General features: G+C 40.9%; 1 protein-coding gene across 8 annotated transcripts in view; it reads right to left on the bottom strand.

Annotated features, from left to right (window-relative positions):
* STAU2 (staufen double-stranded RNA binding protein 2) overlaps positions 1-26,223 on the bottom strand; it is a 222,734-nt gene that overhangs the window by 163,748 nt on the left and 32,763 nt on the right. For all 8 annotated transcript variants that reach the window (XR_008443743.1, XM_054017183.1, XM_054017187.1 and 5 more), the window contains one exon: positions 5,522-5,681. Coding sequence is in view for 7 of the 8 variants with exons in the window: in XM_054017183.1 (XP_053873158.1) it covers positions 5,522-5,681 (160 nt within the window). In the remaining variant the exon portion in view is untranslated. The remainder of the gene's footprint in view (positions 1-5,521; positions 5,682-26,223) is intronic.

The raw sequence follows: 26,223 nt of genomic DNA, 5'->3' as shown, positions 1-26,223 counted from the left end.
TATTATGACCTGAGTAACACATTACCCGCCATCCACTTACCTGTAAAATCGACACAAAATGTAGCCATGCTTTATATTAAGGGAACAGTTATACATGGTTATAAAGGATTAATTAAAAAATAAGCAATTTTTACAGACTTTTAAGCTGATTAGAAACACAGTTTATAACAGTCTGTAACACACACTATTCATGCCCATAACAAGACTGTTACAGTTCCAGGGCAAGCTGTGTCTTTGACCGCTCTCTCTTTCTATGGACCTCAAAGTACCAGACCCACATCTGTATTTCTCTCAAGGTGGAATTCTCCTCTCAGTGATCTAGCAAGGGCACCATTCTCAGGCTTCCAGCTTTCCAGCCGTCACCTCTTTTGGAGGTGGAGAGGCACGTCCCTCTTCCTTTTGGACCAGTACATTTCCAGGCTGCACCGTTCCCTGTCTTCACTGAGTATTTCCCAGCACAGACAGGTTGCCTAAAGTCAACCTGCTTGCTTTCTCTTTAGAGACAGGTTTCAGAGTAGCAGCCGTGTTAGTCTGTATCCGCAAAAAGAAGAACAGGAGTACTTGTGGCACCTTAGAGACTAACAAATTTATTAGAGCATAAGCTTTCGTGGACTACAGCTCACTTCTTCGGATGCTTCCGCGGTGGGGATTTAAAAGGCTCTGGGTTCCCCGCCGCGGGGAGCCCAAAGCCCTTTAAAACCCACTTGCAGCTCCGGCAGCCGGGCTCGGGCGGGGATTTAAAGGGCCCGGAGCTCCGCGGTGGCCGGAGCCCCAGGCCCTTTAATCTGTACAGATACAGAACAATGTGGACAGCCCAACAGAAGTTTCAGTTAAGAATCTCAGATTTGTACAACCACAGCTTATCCTTTGGAAGCCTGCATATCCTGAGGGACCTGATAAAATGATGCTGTTATATTCTTGTGACTGGGACATACAGTTTAATTTGAGATCCTATTGCTTTTGTTGGGTAAATAAATAACTTTTCCAGTTTCACATACACAGACCATGAAGAAATGAGCATCTAAACAGAACTACCCACATAATTTATTTCCCATTACTACTTATTAGTATATATACTTGGATGATAGCAGTTTACTTTGTGGGACATCAGAAAATAAATGATGTTAACAAATATGATCGCTGGCAAGTGAAGAATAAGCAACATTTTCCTGTCCTCATTAATGGACATCTTGAATTCAAGGACTCTTCCTGAAAAAATATAATACTAAAAAACAAAAACAAAAAAACAGTATGGAACTAAAAAGTATATCTCAACATTCAGTCTTCACAGCTTCGGTTTTTTAAGACAGCATCCAGTCCTTCGGAAAACATAAATGAAGAAGAGAAGGAAAAGGAAAGGCCATATTTTCCTACGATCTTTTAAATCATCTTAAATTACACTGGTCTACAATTTTTTTGAGAAGTCGTCTGCTTCAGAGAGAAAATGTGCTTTTCATTATGTATTTTGATGTGCTGAATTCAAATATGACAATTAAAACTACTGATTGGCTACTGTTTCTAAGATATTTAAGTTTTTACATTTTATGTCTATGTATATTGTGTAGATAGAGTTTTAATCATAAATTGTAAACCTATGTCTTTTCATGTGTTTATGGTTGCTTTACATGATAATATTTCACCTGTCCTGTGTATGTAACACTTTAAAAATCAGCAAAAGGGTTATATAAATACCATTTATTATGAAACAAAAGGCAAAAAACTATTATGTACATAGTTTAGTCCTATTCAGTGTCTACTCAGCGCTTCTTGGCTTGTCTCTTGTATTCATTAAATGGAGCATCTCTTGTCACTGTCCAGCAATAGTCTGCAAGCATTGATGGACTCCATTTGCCCTGATAGCGTTTCTCCATTGTTGCAATGTCCTGGTGAAATTGCTCGCCGTGCTCGTCGCTCACTGCTCCGCAGTTCGGAGGAAAAAAAAATCTAGATGAGAGTGCAAAAAATGTATCTTTAGTGACATGTTGCAACCAAGGCTTTTGTATGCCTTGAGGAGGTTTTCCACCAACAACCTGTAGTTGTCTGCCTTGTTGTTTCCGAGAAAATTTATTGCCACTAACTGGAAGGCTTTCCATGCCGTCTTTTCTTTGCCACGCAGTGCATGGTCAAATGTATCATCTCGAAGAAGTTCAACGAATCTGAGGACCAACAAAGACATCTTCCTTTACCTTAGCTTCACTTAACCTTGGAAATTTTCGGAGGTACTTGAAAGCTGCTTGTGTTTTGTCAATGGCCTTGACAAAGTTCTTCATCAGACCCAGTTTGATGTGTAAGGATGGTAACAAAATCTTCCTTGATTCAAAAAGTGGTGGATGCTGAAAACTTTTCCTCCCAGGCTCCAATGACTGTCGGAGTGGCCAATCTTTTTTGATGTAGTGGGAATCTCTTGCACGACTATCCCATTCGCAGAGAAAACAGCAGTACTTTGTGCATCCAGTCTGCAGACCAAGCAAGAGAGCAACAACCTTCAAATCGCCACAAAGCTGCCACTGATGTTGGTCATAGTTTATGCACCTCAAAAGTTGTTTCATGTTGTCATAGGTTTCCTTCATATGGACTGCATGACCAACTGGAATTGATGGCAAAACATTGCCATTATGCAGTAAAACAGCTTTAAGACTCGTCTTCAATGAATCAATGAACAGTCTCCACTCAACTGGATCATGAACGATGTTGAGGGCTGCCATCACACCATCGATGTTGTTGCAGTCTACAAGATCACCTTCCATGAAGAAGAATGGGACAAGATCCTTTTGACGGTCACGGAACATGGAAACCCTAACATCACCTGCCAGGAGATTCCACTGCTGTAGTCTGGAGCCCAACAGCTCTGCCTTACTCTTGGGTAGTTCCAAATCCCTGACAAGGTCATTCAGTTCACCTTGTGTTATGAGGTGTGGTTCAGAGGAGGAGGATGGGAGAAAATGTGGGTCCTGTGACATTGATGGTTCAGGACCAGAAGTTTCATCCTCTTCCTTGTCTCACTCAAGTGAGAATGATTCTGGTGCATCAGGAACCGGCAGTCCTTCTCCATGGGGTACTGGGTGTATAGCTGATGGAATGTTTGGATAATGCCCAGTCCACTTTCTTCTTTGGACACACCTTTCCCAACTGGAGGCACCATACAGAAGTAACAATTGCTGGTATGATCTGTTGGCTCTCTCCAAATCATTGGCACTGCAAAAGGCATAGATTTCCTTTTCCTGTTCAACCACTGGCGAAGATTTGTTGCGCAAGTGTTGCAGCATATGAGTGGGGCCCACCTCTTGTCCTGATCTCCAATTTTGCAGCCAAAATAAAGGTGATAGGCTTTCTTAACCATAGTGGTTATACTGCGCTTTTGTGATGCAAAAGTCACTTCACCACAAACATAGCAGAAGTTATCTGCACTGTACGAGGCATCTCTGCTCACTTTGGCTAAACAGAAATGTGTCCCTTTGCAAAATCAAACACTAACAAATAAGAGAGCACGACACTGTATGATTTCTAGAGCTGATATGGGGCAATTTGTTCAGCAGAGTGATGTAAGCTTCGTTATGATTGCATCATCCATGACTTCTAGGAATAACATGATGCAATTCATATCATGTATGACGCAATACCAGCTTCAGATTGCATCATTCATTGTTTTGCCTAAAAAGCAAGTACTGTCCAAACCCAGTCAGATTTATTCATAGATCCAGTCAAAGATGTATTTTAGTCATTTCTGGTTTAAATTGAGATCCCTTCCCTTTGTAACTCACTTATCCTCTGCCATTTCCAAGTCAAGGGTCATATATACTGACCCAATAGCATATCTTGAAATCTAGAGCCAATCAACAATTTTAAGCATCATTTTCGTTCTCAGTAACCCAGAATTAGTAAAGTTTGACTACATTTATATCAGAAGCATTTTGGCTGTAGAGCAGTGTTATCTTTCTTTTTTAAAGACTCCTAACCAATCCTCTTGAACGACTTGAGGTAAATAATATACTCCCTGATCCAGAAAAGGAATGATGGCATAACTAATGAGGGTTAGTAAAATTTTCTCTCACCCACAATGAAGACTATTCAGGTATGGTTTGGGAACAGCAAGAGGAATAAAAGTTGCATAATTGTTATTTTTGATAAACAGAATTATTTCACACTTAAATGGTAGCTTAAAACAAAAAACTCCAGGTATTTTTAGTTATTTTTTTTAAATTATTGCTCTGCACAGGATCTCAATAGGTACTGTCAAAAAGGGAGTGCACTGAGGGATTTTGTGTCTTCCAAGTATGTGTGTTCTGGTTCAAGTCACTTGGCAATTTTGTTGTTATAAAGCTTTTCATTTGCAAAGTTACCTGTGAGATGGTTCTAATTATTTATTTATTTTGCTTAAATATTCTTTAAAAATGTGTTAGAATATTTTCATTTCTAAAGCAATGCAAATATTGATCCTTACAAATGCAACACTGAAGAAAGCTAATGAACCACCCAGGGTCTAACAGGCTGAAAACCTAAAACCATCTGACAGCTGTTTGATAGCCTATTTAAAGTGAGTCGGTGATTTCAGTGAGGTTCCTGATGCACAAACATTCACTTCAAAAATATACATCACCATTTGGCAACCTTGCTTTTATTCTGAAAAATATCAGAATATAACAACAAATTCTTGGGATAGGGACCAGTCTTTTTCATAGTCTGTAGAACACGTTCATGGCACTATATACATTTACTAATAATAATTCATTCTCAGTGAGGCCATGGATTAAATAGGTATTGGATGCACTTTTGGGGATGACCACAAAACTTTCTATTTGCTTCTTAACAACCCTTAACAATCTTTCCATTTTACCTTAGAAGAATGTATGCGTTGTCACAACTTAAGTCTATTCAATAGTTTGTTCCTTACCACTTCCTTCAGCAATAGGCATGTGGAGCTAGATAAACTGACTTTTGACAATAATCACCTGGTTTCTATATTGTTCAGCTGCTACCAGATTTACTATGGTTATTAGGAAAAGTAACCAGCTAGTGAATTCAACACTATAAAAATTGAAAACTGAAAAATAAGCTGTGAGAGTTAGCTTAACAGAACCATGATACCAGAGTCCTGTCCATTTCTCAGAAGTTTGTGGATTCTAGCCCACCATTGAATCCACCTACTAGCTATCTCTCTCTCTCCAATCACCAATGATTACACCTATTCCCCTTCTCTCAGCTTCTAGACTTTAAAACTTTTAGTGTTTCATCAGATGTATAACAAGAACCTTCCTATTCTCATCACTTGCTTTTTAACCTATTTTAAAGCAGTTTTCATTCACAGACTGAAATTACATCCTGTTTCTAATATTTTAAAATAATGTAAAATATGTTCTGTGCATGCAAACACTTCTGAGAGATGGCTGCTTGAGAGAGAATTCTGAAAAAAAATCCACTGAGCTGTTTTTTTCTACAACCTTTTATTGACATGAGCATCCAAATGCGGGATTTGAGTACCAAAGTTTGACAATGAGGCTCAGTAAGTTTTTAAATCACAAACCTGAGGTAATTTTTCTGGGATAGGTTCATTCTGGAGAGCTTGAAGAGCCTTCATTGCAGCATTGTGTCTAGCAGCCTGACGAGTCTTTCCTTCACCAAAAAACTCACTGTTGCCAACAGTCAATTGGACATAAAAAATCTTAGGCACTGGGCAGTGATACCTATGAAGTAATAAACAACAAGTTAATTCCTTGTTATGGGTTAAAACACGCAACACAATTTATGAAAATATCATGTGAATTTTATTTATGGTACAGTAATAACTAAAATAGACAATATGCCTTTTTGGTCCCAGTAAAGGATATATGAGCAAAATATATTATGCATTTCTTGGCCAGCCCACGAACAATCCCAGAAGAATGTTGGGAGCAGTAGTTGTTGGGGCTGATGAGAGTTGGAGGCTCCAGTGCGAAGTGTGGTGGGCTACATAAAAGTAGCTCCCTTCCCTCACAAGAATAAAGAGATATGAAAGAAGCAGGATCATTGGGTCTATCCAATAAGGGCCCTGAAAGGTGCATGGGTAGCTTCAGGTATTAGAGAAGCTATAGAGAGAGCTGGAAATGTGGAAAAGAAAACTTGGGACGGGAGCATTGACATTGAGTATACTTATTACGGAGATCACAGAGAAGGTGAAGAAATCTAAGAAGTGAAGGAAGAGGTTGTGGGTAAGGAGGCATGAAGAGGGTTGGGATTTGGACAGGATACTTCTTTTTGGAGCTCAAGATCAGAGCTTCTTGCAGAGGATGGGAAGAAACTCTTCTCATTACCATAGTATCTGAGGTTTCAGAGTAGCAGCCGTGTTAGTCTGTATCCGCAAAAAGAACAGGAGTACTTGTGGCACCTTAGAGACTAACAAATTTATTAGAGCATAAGCTTTCGTGGACTACAGCCCACTTCTTCAGTATGCATCCGAAGAAGTGGACTGTAGTCCACGAAAGCTTATGCTCTAATAAATTTGTTAGTCTCTAAGGTGCCACAAGTACTCCTGTTCTTTTTGCATAGTATCTGAGTGTTTCCCACATACTAAATCTAGAAATAATAAGCACCGTCTCTTTCTTCCTTTTCAGCCTGTAGGAGAACTACCTTACTTGGTTCACAGGGTTTGTTTGTGGGTATATATGGATGTGTTTGAGAAGATATTGCGGGAAAACTAAGATAAAGTAAATAAATGTATATGTATATAATATCCCAAACTTTTCCACTGTTGTACCTTTATTCACAATGACCCCACACTTCTACATTCAGAGCAGAGAAGGAAAGAGATAGTACAGAGATAGGTGCCAATATAAGAACACACATAGCTAAATGGATAAATAGATCTGTAGGCTCTACAGGAATAAGGCTAGTGAAAAGCTCTGTTGAATCCTAGTGATTCAGTACATTAGATGAAGATAATTAAACAGCTCTTAGTCATAATCTCTTTAAGGAAAAATGAATTTAAAACTAATGATATGGGTTCTTTTTATACACAATTGTGAATTGCCTCATGCTAGAGACTTGGAGGTCCCTCCTCAGATAATGGATCTTCTTCTAAAACTCTGGACATTCCTTTCATGAAAAAATTAACATATCAGAATTGATTTATGTACTGAGTATATGATACCTTTAAATAGTTGACTGAGAAGGTGAAATAGTTTGGCCACAACCCAGGCACATCACAACAAAGCTAATATAATTCAAAATCAGGGTGAACTACTTTCTTTTTTTCCTTCTCTTATTTCTCTTAAAATACATAGTAACCTTATATCCATGTGAGAATTATAGCCAATCCTTATTAAGATATGTTCTCCCTTATTTATATCTTAGTCTATACTGACTTATGAAGATGATGATTCTATCTATCTGTGTCAAGATTTTTGGATTTCTCTATAATAATTAAACAAAAGGTTGGTTGAAGTCTCTCTTTGAGATAGTGGACTGCAAATACAGATGGGTCTGAATCAACACCCAAATCTCAATTTTCCCGAGCTTTGTGGTTAGTTCTAATATACCTATAATGTGCAGAACCAAAACACTAGATCCAAATATGCCCAATGTTTTACATCTCAGGCCCATCTCCAATTGTAGTTACACTTTGGGGAATGCTAATTTATTTTTATCGTTTTCTGAAGGTGCCTGTTTTCTCTAATGTATGATTTACACTTTCATGTAGTGTTGGGACCTATTAGGGTTTAATACTGCTATTGCTCTACTATTATTTTGTCTTATTTTTCTTCACAGATTGTAACTCCCTCACATACTAGCCCAACTAAACTTTTTTTTTTGGGGGGGGGGGGGGGAGGGTAGGAGAAGGACCAGTGAGATCTGTAAGCAATTACTATTAAAATGATCATTCTATATTTTTAAAAAAGAAATGAGACAGGACAAGTAAAAACTTAGACAAAAAAAAACACTACAATTACCTGTTCAATATTACATTAACAATTTTCTATTGTTCAATTTATTTTATTCAGTAGATAATATTGTTTATAGGGAATATTTAAAATAATAATTTGACCTAGAAGAATGTTATGGTGTTAAGAGTTATGAAGTGGCTCTCTGACACAAAACAGTGCATCTTACCTATCCAAAGTGTGCATCTATGAGCATTGCCAATGACCAGTGGAAAAAATAAGGCACTACCCCACAAATCTCCCTCACAGCTGATATAGTGTTGTCTGCCAGTGGATCTGCCCATATGATTGCTTTAATGGTGTTTGCATGATGTACAGTTCAACATAAGGCAGGATAAATGCTGCCATTTGCAAAGGGGAACATGCAATTCAAAGCAGTAGTTTCCTGACTCCTCACCCCACTGCTGGGCAATACCTCTTGTCTCCTACACTTCCCTTCAAACAAGGAGTTAGTGTGGCAGGAAAACATACCACACAACTGCCTTACAGATCATAGTCTCCCATGACCCCTTTTATGCGTAATTAAAATGATTTCACTCTCCTACATGCCACATAGTTCACTTTGTAGACTCAGGTCCCACAAAATGCCCTTTTTAAAAAAAAATTGTGTGTTTAGGGAGCTATTTATGAGATAATGGAGAAAAGTGATAGTCAGCCTGGGGCTCTAGAGCCTCATGCAGCTCTTTGGCATTGGCAAAGTGATTAACTTTTACATGGTTTTGATTAACATCCTCTTACTCTGCTTGGTCTCAAACAGAATGAGCAGAGCACTGATAACATGAACATTGGCAGGAACATGTCAAGCAGCACCTGAAGCTCTAAGGAACTGGATTAAAGCTGCCAGACCTCTGCACAGCCTAGAAAAGGGTGAGTAAAGAGAGAGGAGAAACACTCCAAATTTCCAACAAGCAGGAGAGATGGGGGAAGAGAGAACGAGACTAGGGAGGAGGACAAATTGTGTCAGTCACCAAGAGTCTTAAAATAATCATGATACAACAGCCTTAAGGTGCGCTGTGATGTTTACATTGTCTTTAACATGTGATGGTGCTACGTTACAAACAGAATCACAAAGCCAGCGGCAGAAAGTAATGTTAAAAAGTTGTGCTGAAAGATGTTTTGGCTCCCCACTCTGTTCACAAAGAAGTAAGATTCCCTTACACTTCAAGTCTGAATAATATTGTTACGAAGGACAGAAAAACATCAACCGCCAGTACAATGATTTGGGGTTTTTTGCATCACCACAGTGATAACAGGTGTATATTTTCTGTTCCCAAGCTGTGCTCCATGGAGTACTCCCAGGCACTCCATGGATCTGCTTCTGTCACAGTGGTGAAGCAGTCAGTCTTCAGACAGTAACACTTCCTATTATATTTCAAAAGACAAGGTGGATGAGGTAATATCTTCTGTTGGCGAGAGAGAGCTCTTCTTCAGGTCTAGGAAATGTACTCAGAGTGTCACAGCTAAATACAAGGTGGAACAGATTGTTTAGCATAAGTAGTTAACACATAGTTTAAGGGACCATTCAAGGTGAAGTGGCCTGTCAACACCTTTCCAGTCACACGAGCGGGGGAGGGTGAAGGAGTCATCACTCTCAAATGAATTCATACAGAAAAATGATAAGAGACAAAAAAACCCATATCACCTATGGGTGACCACTTTTCACAATGCAACCGCTCTCTACCTGGCCTTTCAGACCTCATCCTCAAAGGAAACCTGCCCAACACCCTCAAAAGCTGAGCCTGGGAGCCATGGGCAGCAGATATCATAGACAGGGGAAGGCTATGCTCCACCCCCAAGTCTCCTCCTGCCTGCTTCCAGTTCCCTTCTTGCTCTTCTGTGGCTGAGAGGCTAGGGGGCAGGCAGGCTGGGGCTGGTGTGCACAAGGCCTGGGGCTGAGACTGCCTCTCCGCCCCTCTGCTGGGACCATGCCACCCACCCAGCGCGCTGGGGGCGCTCTGCCCAGCCGGCGCATTGGGGTTTGGGGTGCACGGGGGGTTCGGCAGCTGCGGGGGAGGAGAGATGTGCTCTGGTCTCAAGCAGGGGAGGAAGGGTGGAAAGGGAGGGGCGGGGCCTCAGCCAGAGGGGGAGGGGCCAGGGGCTAACCTCCCCCAACGACACGTTCACCCACTGCCCATGCTGGGAGCTTACATTCACAACTTTTCTGGATACTAAAAATCATTGCCTGAATTTGTTCCACTTTGTATTTAGCTGTGACATTCTGTGTATGTCTACTCAACAATTAAACACCTGTGGCTAGGCCATGTCAGCTGACTCAGGCTGCAGGGCTGTAAGGCTGTGATGTAGACATTCAGGCTCAGGCTGGAGCCTGAGCTCTGGGACCCTGTGAGGTAGGAGGTTCCCAGGGCTCGGGCTGGAGCCCAAGCCCAACTGTCTACAGCACAATTGTACAGTCCCGTAGCCCGAGCCCCATAAGTCTGAGTCAGCTGATATGAGACAACCACGGGCGTTTAATTGCTGTGTAGACATACCCTCTGAGTACATTTCCCAGACCCGAAGAAGAGCTCTATATAAGCTTGAAAATTTGCCTCTCTCACCAACAGAAGTTGGTCCAGTAAAAGATATTACTTCACCCACCTTGTCTCTCTAAAACCATGAGACCAAAACTACACATCTCTACAACAACACCTCATATTAGACTTCAAATCCAGATTTTTGGAGGCGTTTTCAACTAGCTAAACTTAAAAGAATAAGCACCTATCTGTAGTCTGCATGGCTGCTTCTTATTTCCCTTCATCAAGTTTTTCTTTCATGAAAATTCAACCCTAATCAGATTTCCAGACAACACAAAGTGAATGAGACAGAACTAAATTACAACGTGACCTGCAGAGAACATCGGGGGCTTCTGAGAATACTGAGAGATTCAGCACTGAAAACAAGTTCTATATGCATTGAGAAGACATAAATACAATAGCAACAGAATGAAAGGATTTCACAAGCAGCCACATACTGAATCAAGTTATTTTCATCTTTGACTCCTTGATGCTGTCCTAATATTACCTTAATTATTCATAAAGAACCAAAAGGAATGTGCTTATAGTACAAGGAAATTAGAGGTTTGGAATCCATGAGACAATGTCTAGTTTAAGTGGACTGCAACCTGAAAACATTTGACTACTACAGTTCTAATAAATTTGGTAAGTTCTACCAGCCCATCAGGGCAGGCAACTGCAGATAACAATATATTGCAAAGCAGTTTTTCATTATTTCCTGTAAATTTAATAGAATCAGAAAGGCCCTCCCCAGAAGAGGAGGCTACTTTGTAGCTGACTCCACTGGTATCACCTAAGAATGGACAATCGGAAATTGGAAATTTGATCCTTAACTGTGACCTTGTATGCCAAGTTTCAGCAATGTACAAATGTTTACAGCTAGTTATAAACCCTGAAAATAGGGGTTCATAACAGAAATGCTGACAGACTCTTAACTAGGTTGGTGTGAGCGGGCGCCACTATAATTAAATAAATCACCAAGGTCTGTTGACAATTACAAAACTCATTTTGGTTTGCCACAGAGACAAACAAAATTTCTGTTCATTATAATTTTACTGGAATATGATGTCATAACATATAAGCATACTGAAACAATCTGGTGATCTTCTGGCCAAAATATTAATTGCATACTAAAGAGCCCTTGGGGCCTCTTCTTTTTTTTGGCCATCAAATCCACATACACAAAAACAAATAAAGTATTACTATATGTTGATATTACAGTATAATACATTTTGCATTTCCTGTATTTTTGTGGATTTCCAATGGCATAAATGTTTCGGAAATGGTAAATTTCTTTACATTATCATTGGAAAAAATAAGTGCAATCTGAAGCTCAATGAGATTGGAAAGTCTGCTTAGATTTATTCCCCATTTGACTAAGCAGTGATCCCTGCAATATTTTTCCTTCCAGACACTTTTCCAACTCCTTTTAAAAACTATTTATGCTATGTATTCTTACTGCTTCCCTTAATCATTCATCCTATTGTAACTCTGTGTAAATAACTTCTGCCAACACTGTCCAACTCTTACTTAGGTTCCTTGTTCTTGTATTTCACGTCCTTGTTCTTGCATCTGTCCTCTCTATACCCATCAAAAATATATATGGCTCAATGATGTTCTCTCAATATTAATGGCTAATATATTCTCCTCCTATGTAAAGAGAAAGAAATAAGCCCTATTACTACTCAGCTCCAGAAGAGCAGAGGTAAGTGGCATACTCTTCCCCATTCCATATGGCTAGATACAGAAACAAAGGATAGTGGCCAGCAGATAGGGCCACTGAAACATGTGAAGATCCAGAAACTTATAGGAAATCAATTCTGTAGATCTGAGCTGCCCATTGCCAGGGCCTTTCCCTCCAGGCTTCTCTCTAGCCTCTCCTTCCCTGTGTCCACATAGCCAAGCTGGTAGCCATGTGATATTCGCTGCCCAGCCTACAGTTACATTCTGTAACCCTTACAAATGCGAGAATAGTGCCATAGAGAATTCAGGGGAGTCAGAGCAGCATTAACTGTACAGAATTTTTTCTCCATAACATTTGAAGTTCCTCTGGGGAGCAAGTTGCTTAGTGCAGGTGTTCTGTGGCCATGCCCCATTTTTCTAAGCAACCCATTAGCCACATGGATCTCTTGCAGATGTGAGTGAAGAAGGATAACATCCAGTGTAGCCACATTCCTCTCTTCATAGCCCTCCTTATGGTTATTTCCACAGGTTTACTCCCACACATGGGACCAAAGGGGCCCTCTTTCCCAAATACAGACCTATTCTGTTTAACGTCATTAGAGAATTAAAATCCACTAACTCTGGCATCCTCTTCTGGATGATCTATTTCTACAATATCATTTTTACAGTAAAACAAGGAAGACACACCACTATATTCCACATATAGCCTTGCTCATCCATTACTGAGTGGAAAGGTAATTCTCTGAAATTCACATTCAATAGTTTTGTTTATACAGCACAGAACTGTTTTCTCTTTTCCTAATGTTGATTTCCCCTACACCACATATACAGAATTACAGAACTATATGAATCATCTCTACTCATCCCAGATTACTCTCTCCTTTCAAGGCCAGACTGAAAATTAAAACTTTAAGAATTTATAATCACCAGTGTGTTATCAATTCTGTTTTTTCCCCCCTAGTTCTTCTACCATAATCAGCCTGTGAAATCTGTATTTTGATCTGATCCTGGGAAACCCACAAGTAACAGAATACCTATGCCAAAAGTTAAAAACAATAATTGTGATGCTCAAGTATGTGAACATATAGAGATTCAAAGTTACCTTCATTAAGGAAGCTTTCAAAATAGGCAGAAAAAACAACATAAGACCCTTCAAATTTTCAGAAGCTTTGAAAAAAGTCACCCGAGTATGCAGAAATTATTAAGGAAATACTAAGTATTTTTAAATCAAATTCTGCACAGAATATGCATTTCAAAAACTGTCCTCAAATATTTGTTATCCACAGTTTAAGTAACCACTTGACCTGACTCTGTGTCTCAGCTTTTCAAAAACTGGCTTCCGGTTTTCCAGTCACAATTCTGCACTTTCAAAAAATCTGCACCCATATTCCTATGTTCGCAGTGAACTGGAGGTTCAAATATTAGCTTTTAGGCATCTAATTAAAACCATCATTTGCACTCACAAATCTGGGAGACAATTAATAGGGGCAAATCAGGTAATTTGACATCTAACTACCAATACTTGGTGTCTGCTTTTATCTGTGTGCAGAAAACTGTGGGCAGAGGCCAGAACCTCAGCTGGTATATACAGGTGTAATTCCACTTACTGCAGTACAGCTAAACTGATTTACAACAGCTGAGGATCTGGCTGATATTTTTGGTTGGCACAATCTGCACTTACTAAAAGGAAAAAGGCTGAAAATCTATGTCCCTCTATGTCCCTTAACTATGAATTGTGTTAAAAGCAAAACAATTTTCTGAAAATTAGATAAGTATTTAATTGCTATATCAGAATGTAATGAATATATAAAAACTAGAGAATTATTATTTAATTTATAATCACACTTTTCCAATGAGGAAAAGCTAAGGAATAAACAAATGAGGCATTATTTAGTGGGGAATCATAGAATATCAGGGTTGGAAGGGACCTCAGGTCATCATCTAGTCCAACCCCCTGCTCAAAGCAGGACCAATCCCCAGACAGATTTTTTCCCCAGATCCCTAAATGGTCCCCTCAGGGACTGAACTCACAACCCTGGGTTTAGCAGGCCAATGCTCAAACCACTGAGCTATCCCTCCTGCAATCTTTCAAGTGATGTTGGTAACAAACAGACAACAACATTATCATGCACATATAACAAATTGTGTGACACAGACACTGGACTGAAATGAAATTTTAATACTGCATATTGCCATTCATCATTTCTCTGCTAGCAAAGATAAAACATTTAGATAGGCAATGAGCAAAGGCCAACTCATCAGAGCTATCACCAGGACCAACAGAAAATCATGGACAGTAAGAGTCGAATACTTTAAAAAACACACATTACGTTCATGGATAATACAATGTTCATGTTGTGCCAGTTTCCTTGCATTGACTATTCACTGTTGAAATGCATATTAAGTCCAGAATCCTGCCCTCCATCTCCCTCCAGAAACTTATTCAGCACACTGAAACTGAATGCATGCCTAACTCAGAAACTGCACTTTTCAAAGTTGCAGTAATGGCTCCATCCCTGCCTGGATACTATTTAAAAAACACAGAAAAATAGAGCAAGCAGGAGGGGATGGAGGAGATGAAAAAGTAACGAGATGAAGTAAAAAGGAAGAGAACAAGGGAAAACAGCAAATTATGAACGAGAGCTTCTGATGCACTGATGAAAGAGTGGCATGTAAGCAGAAAACTTCAAACAAAATATAGGCATTCCCTATTTAAAAGTTACCTATCCTCCCACATTCTCCTGGTCTAAACTTGGTTTTATTCTAATAGTTGATTGGGAATCTTCCTGTTTTATGTCCCAACACCTACATGTCACTTGAGTTTCCTTCAAACTTGTTAAATATTTTTCTCCTTACTTTCTTTTTTATGCTTGTCTCACTGCAAGCTTCAGCTGCTTTTTCTGAGAAGGCCCCACCTACACTAAAATTATAACCGAGGCAGGGGAACACGGACAATAGAATTGTCCCCTCACTCAGTTACAAATAGTTAAAAGTTGTAAGTGTGTCCCCATAACAAGGCTAATACCATGGACATTCCCAGGCAGGAATCCCCACTACCCACGTCACAGATACTAAGGATAGCTGCTCTGTCTCTCCTGCCATGTAGAGAAAAGACTCAATAGCTAGGAAAGCAGGCAACACATCTTTACAGTCCCAACACCCAAAACGATTTAGGAAGGATAGGGAAGGATACTTGTGCTGAGAGAAGGTGTATGTGTTGAGAGGAAGTTAGAAGAGTGGCTGAGGTCATTTTGTAAAGTACGGAGGAGGAGGATGCACTGTATGATGGAGAGTTGTGGGCAGGAAGCACTTTGACTAGGAAGGGGAATTTAGCAGATTAAGGGTCAAATTCTCAATGGCATGCAGCTTGTTTGACACAGCTGAGGTAGGAGGCAAAAGTGGTTCTAAACTACCTTTCCATCACCCCAAGTCCTGCGGGCAATCAGGGGCTAAATTACCCCTGTCTCAAATTTGAGCAGCCTCAGACCTGGTCTAATTTACAGCATCTGGAACAGTCCCTTAGGGACCATTCTGCAGATTCACTCTATTCATGCCTCCTCCTGTTCCTGACATGGCTTTTCCCTGCCCCTTATGCCAGATGGAATAATCTTTAACTACCTATCTAATGCAGAGCGAAGGCTTTAACCATGCTACCTTACCATCCACAGTGGGTTACAATCAATGAATGTGGGAGTGCTAGAAGAAACTGGTAAGCAGTATGTTGAAGTGTGAGAACTGAAGGGGATAAGGGGGCTAGAGAGGACAAAGTTACAATAGTAAAGGCAGGAGATGATCAGAACATAGACTAAGGTTTTAGGGAAAAGAACCAACAGAAATTAGCAACGGCAATATGAGGGAAAAAACAGAGAGAGAGAGAACAAGGTTGCCTGTCTGGTTCCTGCTCTGGTATTTATTTGAGCATTTTGCCTTAGTTTACTTTTGTTAAGGTGCCTATAAACCAGAGGCACCTAGAAATTAAAAATTATTTTTAAATAATCTTTGCATGAGATTTTAAAATGCAGGACTCCTCTTCCATTGAAAGAAATGTATTAATGTGAACAGGCATTGAAGTTACAAAATTCTGCCTCTAAAACCATCTTTACCAACAATAAATGTTTGTTTCTATGGATCTGAAAGGGAAGAATGAGAGTGAGTGAGAGAGAACGTGAAGAATAAGTATTTCTGCAAGGGCACAGAATTCTTATATCCAGTGGCGAGCTGGAGCCAGTTCGCGGGAACCGGTTGTTAAATTTAGAAGCCCTTTTAGAATCGGTTGTCCCGCATGGGACAACTGGTTCTAAAAGGGCATTTAAATTTAACAAGCGATCCCCTCCGCGGCCCCAGCTCACCTCAGCTCTGCCTCCTCCCATGAATGTTCCGCCCTGCTTCTCCTCCCCCCTGCTTCCCGCGAATCAGCTGTTCACACGGGAAGCCTGGGAGGGCTGAGAAGCAAGCAGGCTTCCCGCTCAGGCCCAGGAAGACGGAGCTAGGGTGGGGGGGGGGGCAGAGGAGGTGAGCGAGGAGGGCCATGGGCTCAGGCCGGTCTCCAGCCCTGTCCGGCTTCGGTCGCATCCCTGCCCGGCCCCTTGTCCCTGGCCGCTCGGCTCCTGCCACGGCCCTCCCAGGCTGTAGCAAAAACTATATTACACAGGGGATATCTCTAGTTAGGGTAAGCCCTTTGCAGAACATCTTTCTGCCAAGGTTTGCCACACCCACCTGGGGAAGTAGCAGGCTCCTGTTTTCATCAATAACTAAAGAAATCACAGACCTCAAGGGTGCAAGTGAATTAATAAAGCCATGCCTCATGGTTGAAGATCATAGAATCATAGAGTTAGAAGGGACCGCAAGGGTCATCTAGTCTAACCCACAGCCAAGATGCAGGATTTGTTGTGTCTAAACTGTCCAAGACAGATGACTATTCAGCCTCTTTTTGAAAATCTCCAGTGAAGGAGCTTTCACAACCTCTCTAGGCAGTCTGTTCCATTGTCCTTACAGTTAGGAAGTTTTTCCTGAGATTTAAAGATGACTGAATTCACATTACAGCATCTAAATGAAATATATATATCCACCTGGCGAGGCCTGGTGAATATGAGGATAGTCTGCCACATATCAACCTGCCAAAACTTTCTACATTGGCGGACTCCCTCTCAGCCCAAGAAATTGCCATACCTTCAAGAGAATAAGCCTTAATTCCCCACAGGACAAGGAAGGCCCTTTGTTTTGTAGGCTTCTCCAGTACAAGAGCAGATACTGTATCCTGTTCTGGTCACACTATCTCAAAAAAGGTATCACAGAAACAGAAAAGTAATGAAAATTATCAGTGCATGGGAAGTCTTCCATATGAAGAGAGGATATTGGACCAGGTTAACTACTGGTCTGATCCTAACTCAGCATTGCACATAAAACTGAAATATCCAGCCAAGCATCAAGTTTCCTTTTATACTTAGTTGAAAATTGAAATTCAGGAACAATTCTGAATCTTGGTCTATGCAGGGCCGGCTCCAGCTTTTTTGCTGCCCCAAGTGGCAGGTGGGGGGGGGGGGGGGGGGGGAGAGCCGCGATCAGTGGCACTTTGGCGGCTGCTCTACCGCTCCGCTTCATTCTTCGGCGGCAATTCGGCGACCGGTCCTTCCCTCCAAGAGGGACTGAGGACCCGCCGCCGAATTGCCGCCGAAGCCCCGGACATGCCACCCCCTTCCATGGGCTGCCCCAAGCACCAGCTTGCTGCGCTGGTGCCTGGACCCAGCCCTAGGTCTATGGGTAGGTCACAGTTATGAGGAAGTGGATCAATGATAATTAATTTCCTCCAAAATCAAAACAACAAAACCAATTATTCAGCATTAAAACACAGAAGAGAATGAGTTGTTTCCTTCCGGGTTTCTTCTCTACTGGCTCGCCAAATTCTCAAAAACAAGATCCCACCCAAGATGAATAAAATCCATTGTGCTCCTTTTTATAATCCAGTATGAAACTGTTTGTCAGAGCTGTCCTCACACAATTTTCTATTATTTTTATTAAGTTGTGAATCAACTGAGGTATTATTTAATTCATAGATGCAGAATTAAAATTTTACAAGGCTACAAGATACCTTCATTCTAAATAAAGGAAAACAAATTGTAAGTGCATTAAAAAGAAAATCCATTCTAGAGTCTTAAACTTCTGCCAAAGAACTTGTGCTTAAAAAGAATCTGCATGTCCATTTCTTACATAGTCAGTTTAACAATGATGGAAGTGAATGCAATTTTGTGAAGTACACCAATAATAAATAAGAATTTATCAGCTTCACTTGAGCATTACATTTACTTCTGAAAAGTGTTCAGTTAGAGTGATGGCTTGCACAGCATTAATTCTGCAAATCTCGCTGATTCCAGCTGTTAGGTACAATTTAGGTACTGCATCTGCAGCCCTATTTGCTTATAGCCAGTTCTTATTTCTGAATTCATTATTTAATTTGTTTTTAGGGATTGGATTAATTTTGAAAACTGCATGCAGGTATGAAGTAAAAGAACAAAATCGCTCAGCAATCTGCATGAGGCAAAAATAGGGCAATAAAAAGATATGAAGTGTTATGTTTATCAAAATGCTTCTATGTCTGAAAGAGTGAGGTCTGCCATTCCTGGCACATTATTTAGGTACTTTTGGAAGAAAGAAATCTGTTCAGTATGGCTTGAGAGAGAAAAAGTGAAGTGAAAAACAACAGTCAAAATCAAGAAGAGAGTAGGCTACAGTGCAAAATGTTATTAGCCGTTGGAGAAGCATTTTTATCCATCAACCAAAGAACTAGGAAACAATGAAAACGGTCCCCAATTACAACTCATTCTTGAGTACAAAATAGCATAAGCAACATCAACAACATAACAAGAATATTCCCTACAGAAGATGAGGGCAATAGAAAAAGTCAAGTCTACAGTGCTGAAAGGGTGAAGGGGAAGGTAAATATAATGAAAAGAAAATGCTCCCTTCTATGACACAAAAGTGGAATAAAAGAAAAAATGATAATGAAACTGTGATGTGCACTGTATATTTAAAAGCTAAAGCAGACATTTAGAACACAAACATCTCAGGCTCTTATCTACTTGAGCTCATACAATTTCCCATGAACTGTATTACTCACTAATCTTTACAAGCATGCAGACTGGGTTACTGAGAATGTCTTCCAAATACTCATTACAGTAAAAGAACATAAACAATGTTGCATATCTCACTGCAGTATCATTTTCTTCCTACATAAGAAATTCACATTGAAAAACCATGGTACTTGCCAACATGGTGACTAAGTAAATTAAAGGATGAAGTGCCTCACTCATTTAATTCCATATGTTTACTCTGTTAATGTTACATGTAGAAATTATGTATCAGAGGGGTAGCCGTGTTAGTCTGAATCTGTAAAAAAGCAACAGAGGGTCCTGTGACACCTTTGAGACTAACAGAAGTATTGGGAGCATAAGCTTTCGTGGGTAAGAACCTCACTTCCAATACTTCTGTTAGTCTCAAAGGTGCCACAGGACCCTCTGTTGCTTTTTATGTAGAAATTAGTTCAATTGTATGACTTAACAGAAAATTATTTACATTATAACTGAAGTAGATAAAGTAAAAAGAGGAAAGTTTAAGACAAGTTTTTCCTGCTCATCAGCCAAATGTAAGTTTATATAACTAAAATACACTGGGGTAAATTTTGTTCCCACTTACAGGAATGCAAGCCTACTGATTTCAAGTTCCATTAATGCGAATGAGAGAAGAGTTTGGCACATCATCTTCTACTTAGTAGCCTAAAGACTGTAACTTGCACTGCATTGTACCTCCACAACCAATACAACCCAACTTCAGTTCTTGCCCTGAATATCTTACTGATTATATCATGAAGAGAGGTTCATAACCCTGAGATACAGCCAGTCCTGTCCATGTGAAGTAGAGAGTATCTCATGATGTCCAGCACTGATTCCACCACCATGTTAAAAAGTAATACTGATGGGCTCCAAAGGAAGACTTCACTTCTACTTAAAAGAAATTAGTTGCCATTGTTGCACTCCTGAAAGGGCACAGAGGAAGGAAAGCTGGAAGGATAATAGTAGAGTCCCTCTGTGCTCGGATTCTTTTCTATACAGAAATTTTAAAAAGGTGGTAATTCCTATGGCTTTTCATGTACAGTAGATAAAAACAAAATTCTAATTTCTACTTCAATCCTTACAATTTTCAAATTCTAGTAGGCATAGGTCTGGAAGAAAATATGAAATTGTTGCTGATAACATTTGGAGATGACACACATACACACACACACACACACATTACTGGAGTGGCAAATGATGACAAGAACAGGCCACTTATACAGAGCAATCTGGATCATTTGATAAACCAGGCACAATGCAACAATGCGATTTAGTACAGCCATATGCCAGGTTATATATCTGGGAACAAAGAATGCAGGGCATAATTCTAGGATAATCGGGGACTATATCCTGAAAAGCATGGTGGAGAACAATAACAAAGCTTAACAATAGCTCCCAGTGCCATACTGTGTCTAAAAGGGCTAATACAATCCTTGGTTGAAGAAACAGGGCACTATTGAGTAGGCGTAGAGAGGTATCTTTAATAACATTGCTAATCTTGAATTAGTGCAAGAATTTTTAATGGATCTGTAAACTCAGGGGTTGTACCGTATGACTGGAGAATTGCTAATGTAGTTCCTATCTTTAAGAAAGGGAAAAAAAGTGATTCGGGCAACTACAGGCCTGTTAATTTGACACCTGTAGTATGCAAGGTTTTGGAAAAAATTTTGAAGGAGAAAGTAGTTAAGGACATTGAGGTCAACGGTAATTGGGACAAATTACAACATGGTTTTACAAAAGGTAGATCGTGCCAAACCATCCTAATCTCCTTCTTTGAGAAGGTAACAGATTTTTTAGACAAAGGAAACACAGTGGATCTAATTTACCTCAATTTCAGTAAGGCATTTGATACTGTTCCACATGGGGAATTATTAGCTAAATTGGAAAAGATGGGGATCAACATGAAAACTGAAAGGTGGATAAGGAACTGGTTAAAGGGGAAACAACAACGAGTCGTACTGAAAGGTGAACTGTCAGGCTGGAGAGAGGTTACTAGTGGAGTTCCTCAGGGATCGGTTTTGGGACCAATCTTATTTTTATTACTGACCTTGGCACAAAAAGTGGGAATGTGCTAATAAAGTTTGCGGATGACACAAAGCTGGGAGGTATTGCCAATACAGAGAAGGACCAGGATATCATACAAGAAGATCTGGATGATCTCGTAAACTGGAGTAATAGTAATAGGATGAAATTTAATAGTGAAAAGTGCAAGGTCATGCATTTAGGGATTAATAACAAGAATTATTGTTATAAGCTGGGGACGCATCAGTTGGAAGTAACAGAGGAGGAGAAGGACCTTGGAGTATTGGTTGATCACAGGATGACCATGAGCCACCAATGTGATATGGCCATGAAAAAAGCTAATGCGGTCTTGGGATGCATCAGGCGAGGTATTTCCAGTAGAGATAACGAGGTGTTAGTACCATTATACAAAGCACTGGTGAGACCTCATCTGGAATACTGTGTGCAGTTCTGGTCTCCCATGTTTAAGAAGGATGAATTCAAACTGGAACAGGTGCAGAGAAGGGCTACTAGGATGATCTGAGGAATGGAAAACCTGTCTTATGAAAGGAAACTCAAAGAGCTTGGCTTGTTTAGCCTAACCAAAAGAAGGCTGAGGGGAGATATGATTGCTCTCTACAAATATATTAGAGGAATAAATACCAGGGAGGGAGAGGAATTATTTAAGCTCAGCACCAATGTGGACACAAGAACAAATGGATATAAACTGGCCATCAGGAAGTTTAGACTTGAAATTAAACGACGGTTTCTAACCATCAGAGTGAAGTTCTGGAACAGCCTTCCAAGGGGAGTAGTGGGAGCAAAAGACATATCTGGCTTCAAGACTAAGCTTGATAAGCTTATGGAGGGGATGGTATAATGAGATTGGTCTTTGACTATTAGCGGTAAATATGCCCAATGGCTTGTGATGGGATGTTAGATGGGGTGGGATCCGAGTTACTACAGAGAATTCTTTTCTGGGTGTCTGGCTGGTGAGCCTTGCCCACATGCTCAGGGTTTAGCTGATTGCCATATATGGGGGTCAGGAAAGAATTTTCCTCCAGGGCAGATTGGCAGAGGCCCCGGGGGTTTTTCACCTTCCTCTGCAGCGTGGGGCATGGGTCACTTGCTGGAAGATTCTCTGCACCTTGAAGTCTTTAAACCATGATTTGAGGACTTCAATGGCTCAGACACAGGTTTGATACAGGAGTGGGTGGGTGAGATTCTGTAGCCTGCGTTGTGCAGGAGGTCAAACTAGATGATCATAATGGTCCCCGATGACCTTTTGGGGTCCCTTCCAGTTCTATGAGATAGGTATATCTCCATATATGATTCTATGATTTAATGTTGCCCTACTGGAATCCACCCCATTCAGCAACTCTCTCCCTTCTGTTTCACCTATATTGTAGACAGGCCAGATCCATGCTCTCCGGCATTAGTTTTAAAAAAACAACAACATGGGATTTGTCATAGCAAAGAGACTCAACCAAGATTGAGAGAGGTCACTGTCTAGAGCTTACCCTGCTCTTTGGCCACAAAGGCCTGGAAGTCCACAAGATGAAGGGTTACAACTGCAGTTTTGTAAGCTCTTTGATCCAAATGAATCTCAATGCCACAGCTCAGAGCCATGTGCATTCAGCCAGTCTTTGCTCTAGCAATAGCTACCTCAAACTGTCATTTTGGGGGTTGGAAGTATAGCTAGGAGCATTCTTGGGGAGGAAATACTTTTTCTCAACTGCCTTCAAGAGGGGAGCAGAGGTCTCAGGTATCTTCCCTACCACTTTGAGCAAATCGTCCAAAATAAGTCAGAAGGACACCACACCACAGTCTACTAAATGGGATTTCCTGGCTTGTGTACCTCTCAGTTGAGAGCCTTGAAGATAACTGAACTGGCACTAATTCAAAGTCAGCCACCTTAGCCTGATTCTTAAGAAACTGAGGGAAAAATCAAATCCCTGCATGTGCAGTTACTCTCCTCTTCAATACAGATATATTTGGCATGATCAGAAGATTCCTATGGCTCATCTGAGTCCAAGTGGCAGCTTTTCCCTCCCTGGTCATGACCCTGCTCTTACATAGGTAACTGATCCTGATGAGTCTACACAAAAGCCTGGATTACTGACAGTGCTTTGAAAGGTGCTGATACTGGCTTCACAGAAACCTTTCGTGCAGGAGGGCTGGGGGCTACCTGAGGCTGTAAAATCTTTCCCTGGGAAACTCTGAAGGATCTTATGGGGGAAGATGTTCAACCCTGGCCCCCTCGAAACGCAGGCCTAATTTACATCCCACCCACTCCCCTGACCTGGATCCTGACTCCACAGAGAGCTCTGTGCAGCGGAAGGGACAACGCTGACAAGGCAGTTAACCATACCCCTTCTTCCACACACATTGTTCAACCCCAAGTAACTTGACTTAAAAAGTGGCTTATGTGCACAAGCAGTAATTACAATACAGTTGGAGCTAGTAGTGATCTCTATATTTAGGCTGCATAACACTTCCTACTAAAGATCCTTACAACCTTTCTGTTAGAAGCTCTAACACTTCCACTCTTTGCAGCAGACCTTTGAAATTCAGCAGAGGCAAAGCCCTGAAGTTAGAGACATGCCTTTTGCTTTTCCCATGAAATGCCATTCAGGTTTTTCTGAATTACGAACCGTTAAACACTGCCTTTCTCTTGCTTACATCCCTCTGGAAAATTTTGGCAGCCTGTCGACATAAGAACTCAACTTTAACATTCTAAAGCTGGTCCCATGCAACTACCAGAGCAGCAGCAGCTCTAGTAGCAACAGCACTGCACTGGGAATGCCTGGATACCACCAGAGCAGCTGCAGCAACAAGGGAGATAGCCGGACAAGGTTTCCCTCATAACACCCAACTGGCACAAGGATTCAGTGTCCCATTCCCCCTAACCAGTTTTGGGGGCACCACATGGCACAGGAATCCCCCACTTCCCTGTGTGTAGTGGGGGGAGAGAGATTGACTACCTTCCAGATATAGTACATGGCACCAGCAGTCCATCCCAATCCCAGGATAGCAGCCTTCTCATGCTGTCAGCTAACATAGACAGTCCTGTAGTAGAAGTCTGTGCTACAGTGCTGAAGGTTCAGGGTTCAAACCCTAGTGATGATGCCTGCTGGAGGGGTTGTACATAACAGCATTTGTTTTTATCCTTTTCCTTAAAAAACTAGGAAATACATACATTAAAAGAACATTACTTAGCTTGCAAATTCAAACACTGGAAAGTCCATGGAACCTTAATTTGGCACATGCATTATAAAACAAATACTTCAGACATTTTTACTCTAAGGCTTGGTCCACACTGTGGCGGGGGATCGATCTAGGAAACGCAACTTCAGATACGAGAATAGCATAGCTGAAGTTTCCTAGATCGAACTAAGTTTACTTACTGCGGGTCCACGCGGCGCAGGCAAGCTCCCCCGTCGACAGTGCTTCCTCCTCTCGGCGAGCAGGAGTTCCGCAGTTGACGGAGGAGAGCTTCTGGGATCGATTTATCGTGTCCAGATGAGACGCGATAAATCTATCCCAGAAGATCTATCTCTACCCGCCGAATCAGGTGGGTAGTGTGGACCTAGCCTAAGTGACTTAAGAGCCTAAGTCCCATTGAAGTCACTGAGGGTGTGTCTACAGAATTAAAAAAATAACCACGGCAATAAGTGACAGAGCCCAAGTCAACTGAATCAGACTAGTGGCGGGCTTGCGCTACTGAGCTAAAAATAGTAGTGTAGACATTCCCAAATCAGGCTGGGACCCAGACTCTGAGCCCCTCCCCCTCGCTGAGTTTCAGAGGTCGGGCTCCAGTCCAAGCGGGAAAGTCTATACTGATGTTTTTAGCCCCATACTGGAAGCCTGAGTCAGCTGGCCCAGACTCAGACTCACTGCAGTGGATTTTTTTTTTTCCTGCTGTGTAGACGTACCCTTAGGCACCCCGGTTGCTAAGTACCTATGTCATTTTTCAAAATAGGACCTACACACTTTTGAAAATTTTATCCAGTCATTAATTACATGATTACATACTACTTTTCCATACAACCACTGCCTCATTCAGCAAACACGGAGGATATACCAGGGGACAGAATCACAGCTGTACAGGCAATCATAACTCTGTCATTTCTTAACTTTCAGGGGCTGGACTTTTCAACTTCAATAATATTCTTTTAACTTTTTAAAATGTAATAATACAAGTATACTTAATGCTGCATATATTCTTGATGACTGATAGATTAAATTCACAGTATAGATACTACAGAAAATCCCATTGAAAGATAGCAACAGCACTGATTAATCATAATGATTCCATTCATACTGTATCAGGTCAAGCAATACAGATGCTCACTGACTTATACAAGGCATTCCATTACGGAATGCCTTGCATAAGTCGAATTTTGCGTAAGTCGGAGACTTTTTCCTGTAAGTGCGGGTTTGCGTAAGTCGGGGAGCGTCTGTACACATGAACGCAGCACAGCCTAATACTGTTTTCTGAGCACTGTGATACTTTGTTATAATGGGATGAGCGGAGTGTAATAAGAGGGCTTTCACAATGAATTTTGTGGCTTTTGTTGGTTTAAGTCCTTCCACAGCGGGAGCCGGGTTTTCAGACCCTATCTACTTTTCAAAGTATTTTTTTAGAATTTTAATAAACTACAGAAATTAACTGTTGCCTATCAAAAATTTTATTACAGAAGTACATAAAGTACTGCCTTTTTCGGACAGACTTAGGCAAATGTTTTCTACAGCTGCCTGTCCTAATCACCATTGTCTAAAGTGATAGCTACTGGCAATAGCAAAGCTCATCACCTGCAGTCTCCCTTGTCACTGTTCTCTACGCACAACAATCTTAAGGCAAACAGATGTTTCTGCCGTTTTAAACCACAGGAAATGGCTTGACTTTCTCCCTTTTCCTTTCCTAGAAAGGAATACTAGCAAAGAAAAACACTGGCACAGCTGTACTCAACACTTTCCTTATAACAATGTATCTGTGTGGGAGGCATG

The sequence above is a fragment of the Malaclemys terrapin genome, chromosome 2, assembly GCF_027887155.1.
Source record: "Malaclemys terrapin pileata isolate rMalTer1 chromosome 2, rMalTer1.hap1, whole genome shotgun sequence".
Taxonomy (NCBI): Eukaryota; Metazoa; Chordata; order Testudines; family Emydidae; genus Malaclemys; species Malaclemys terrapin.
The sequence above is the reverse complement of the archived record's forward strand: the minus strand, read 5'-3'. Positions and strand labels throughout refer to the sequence as shown.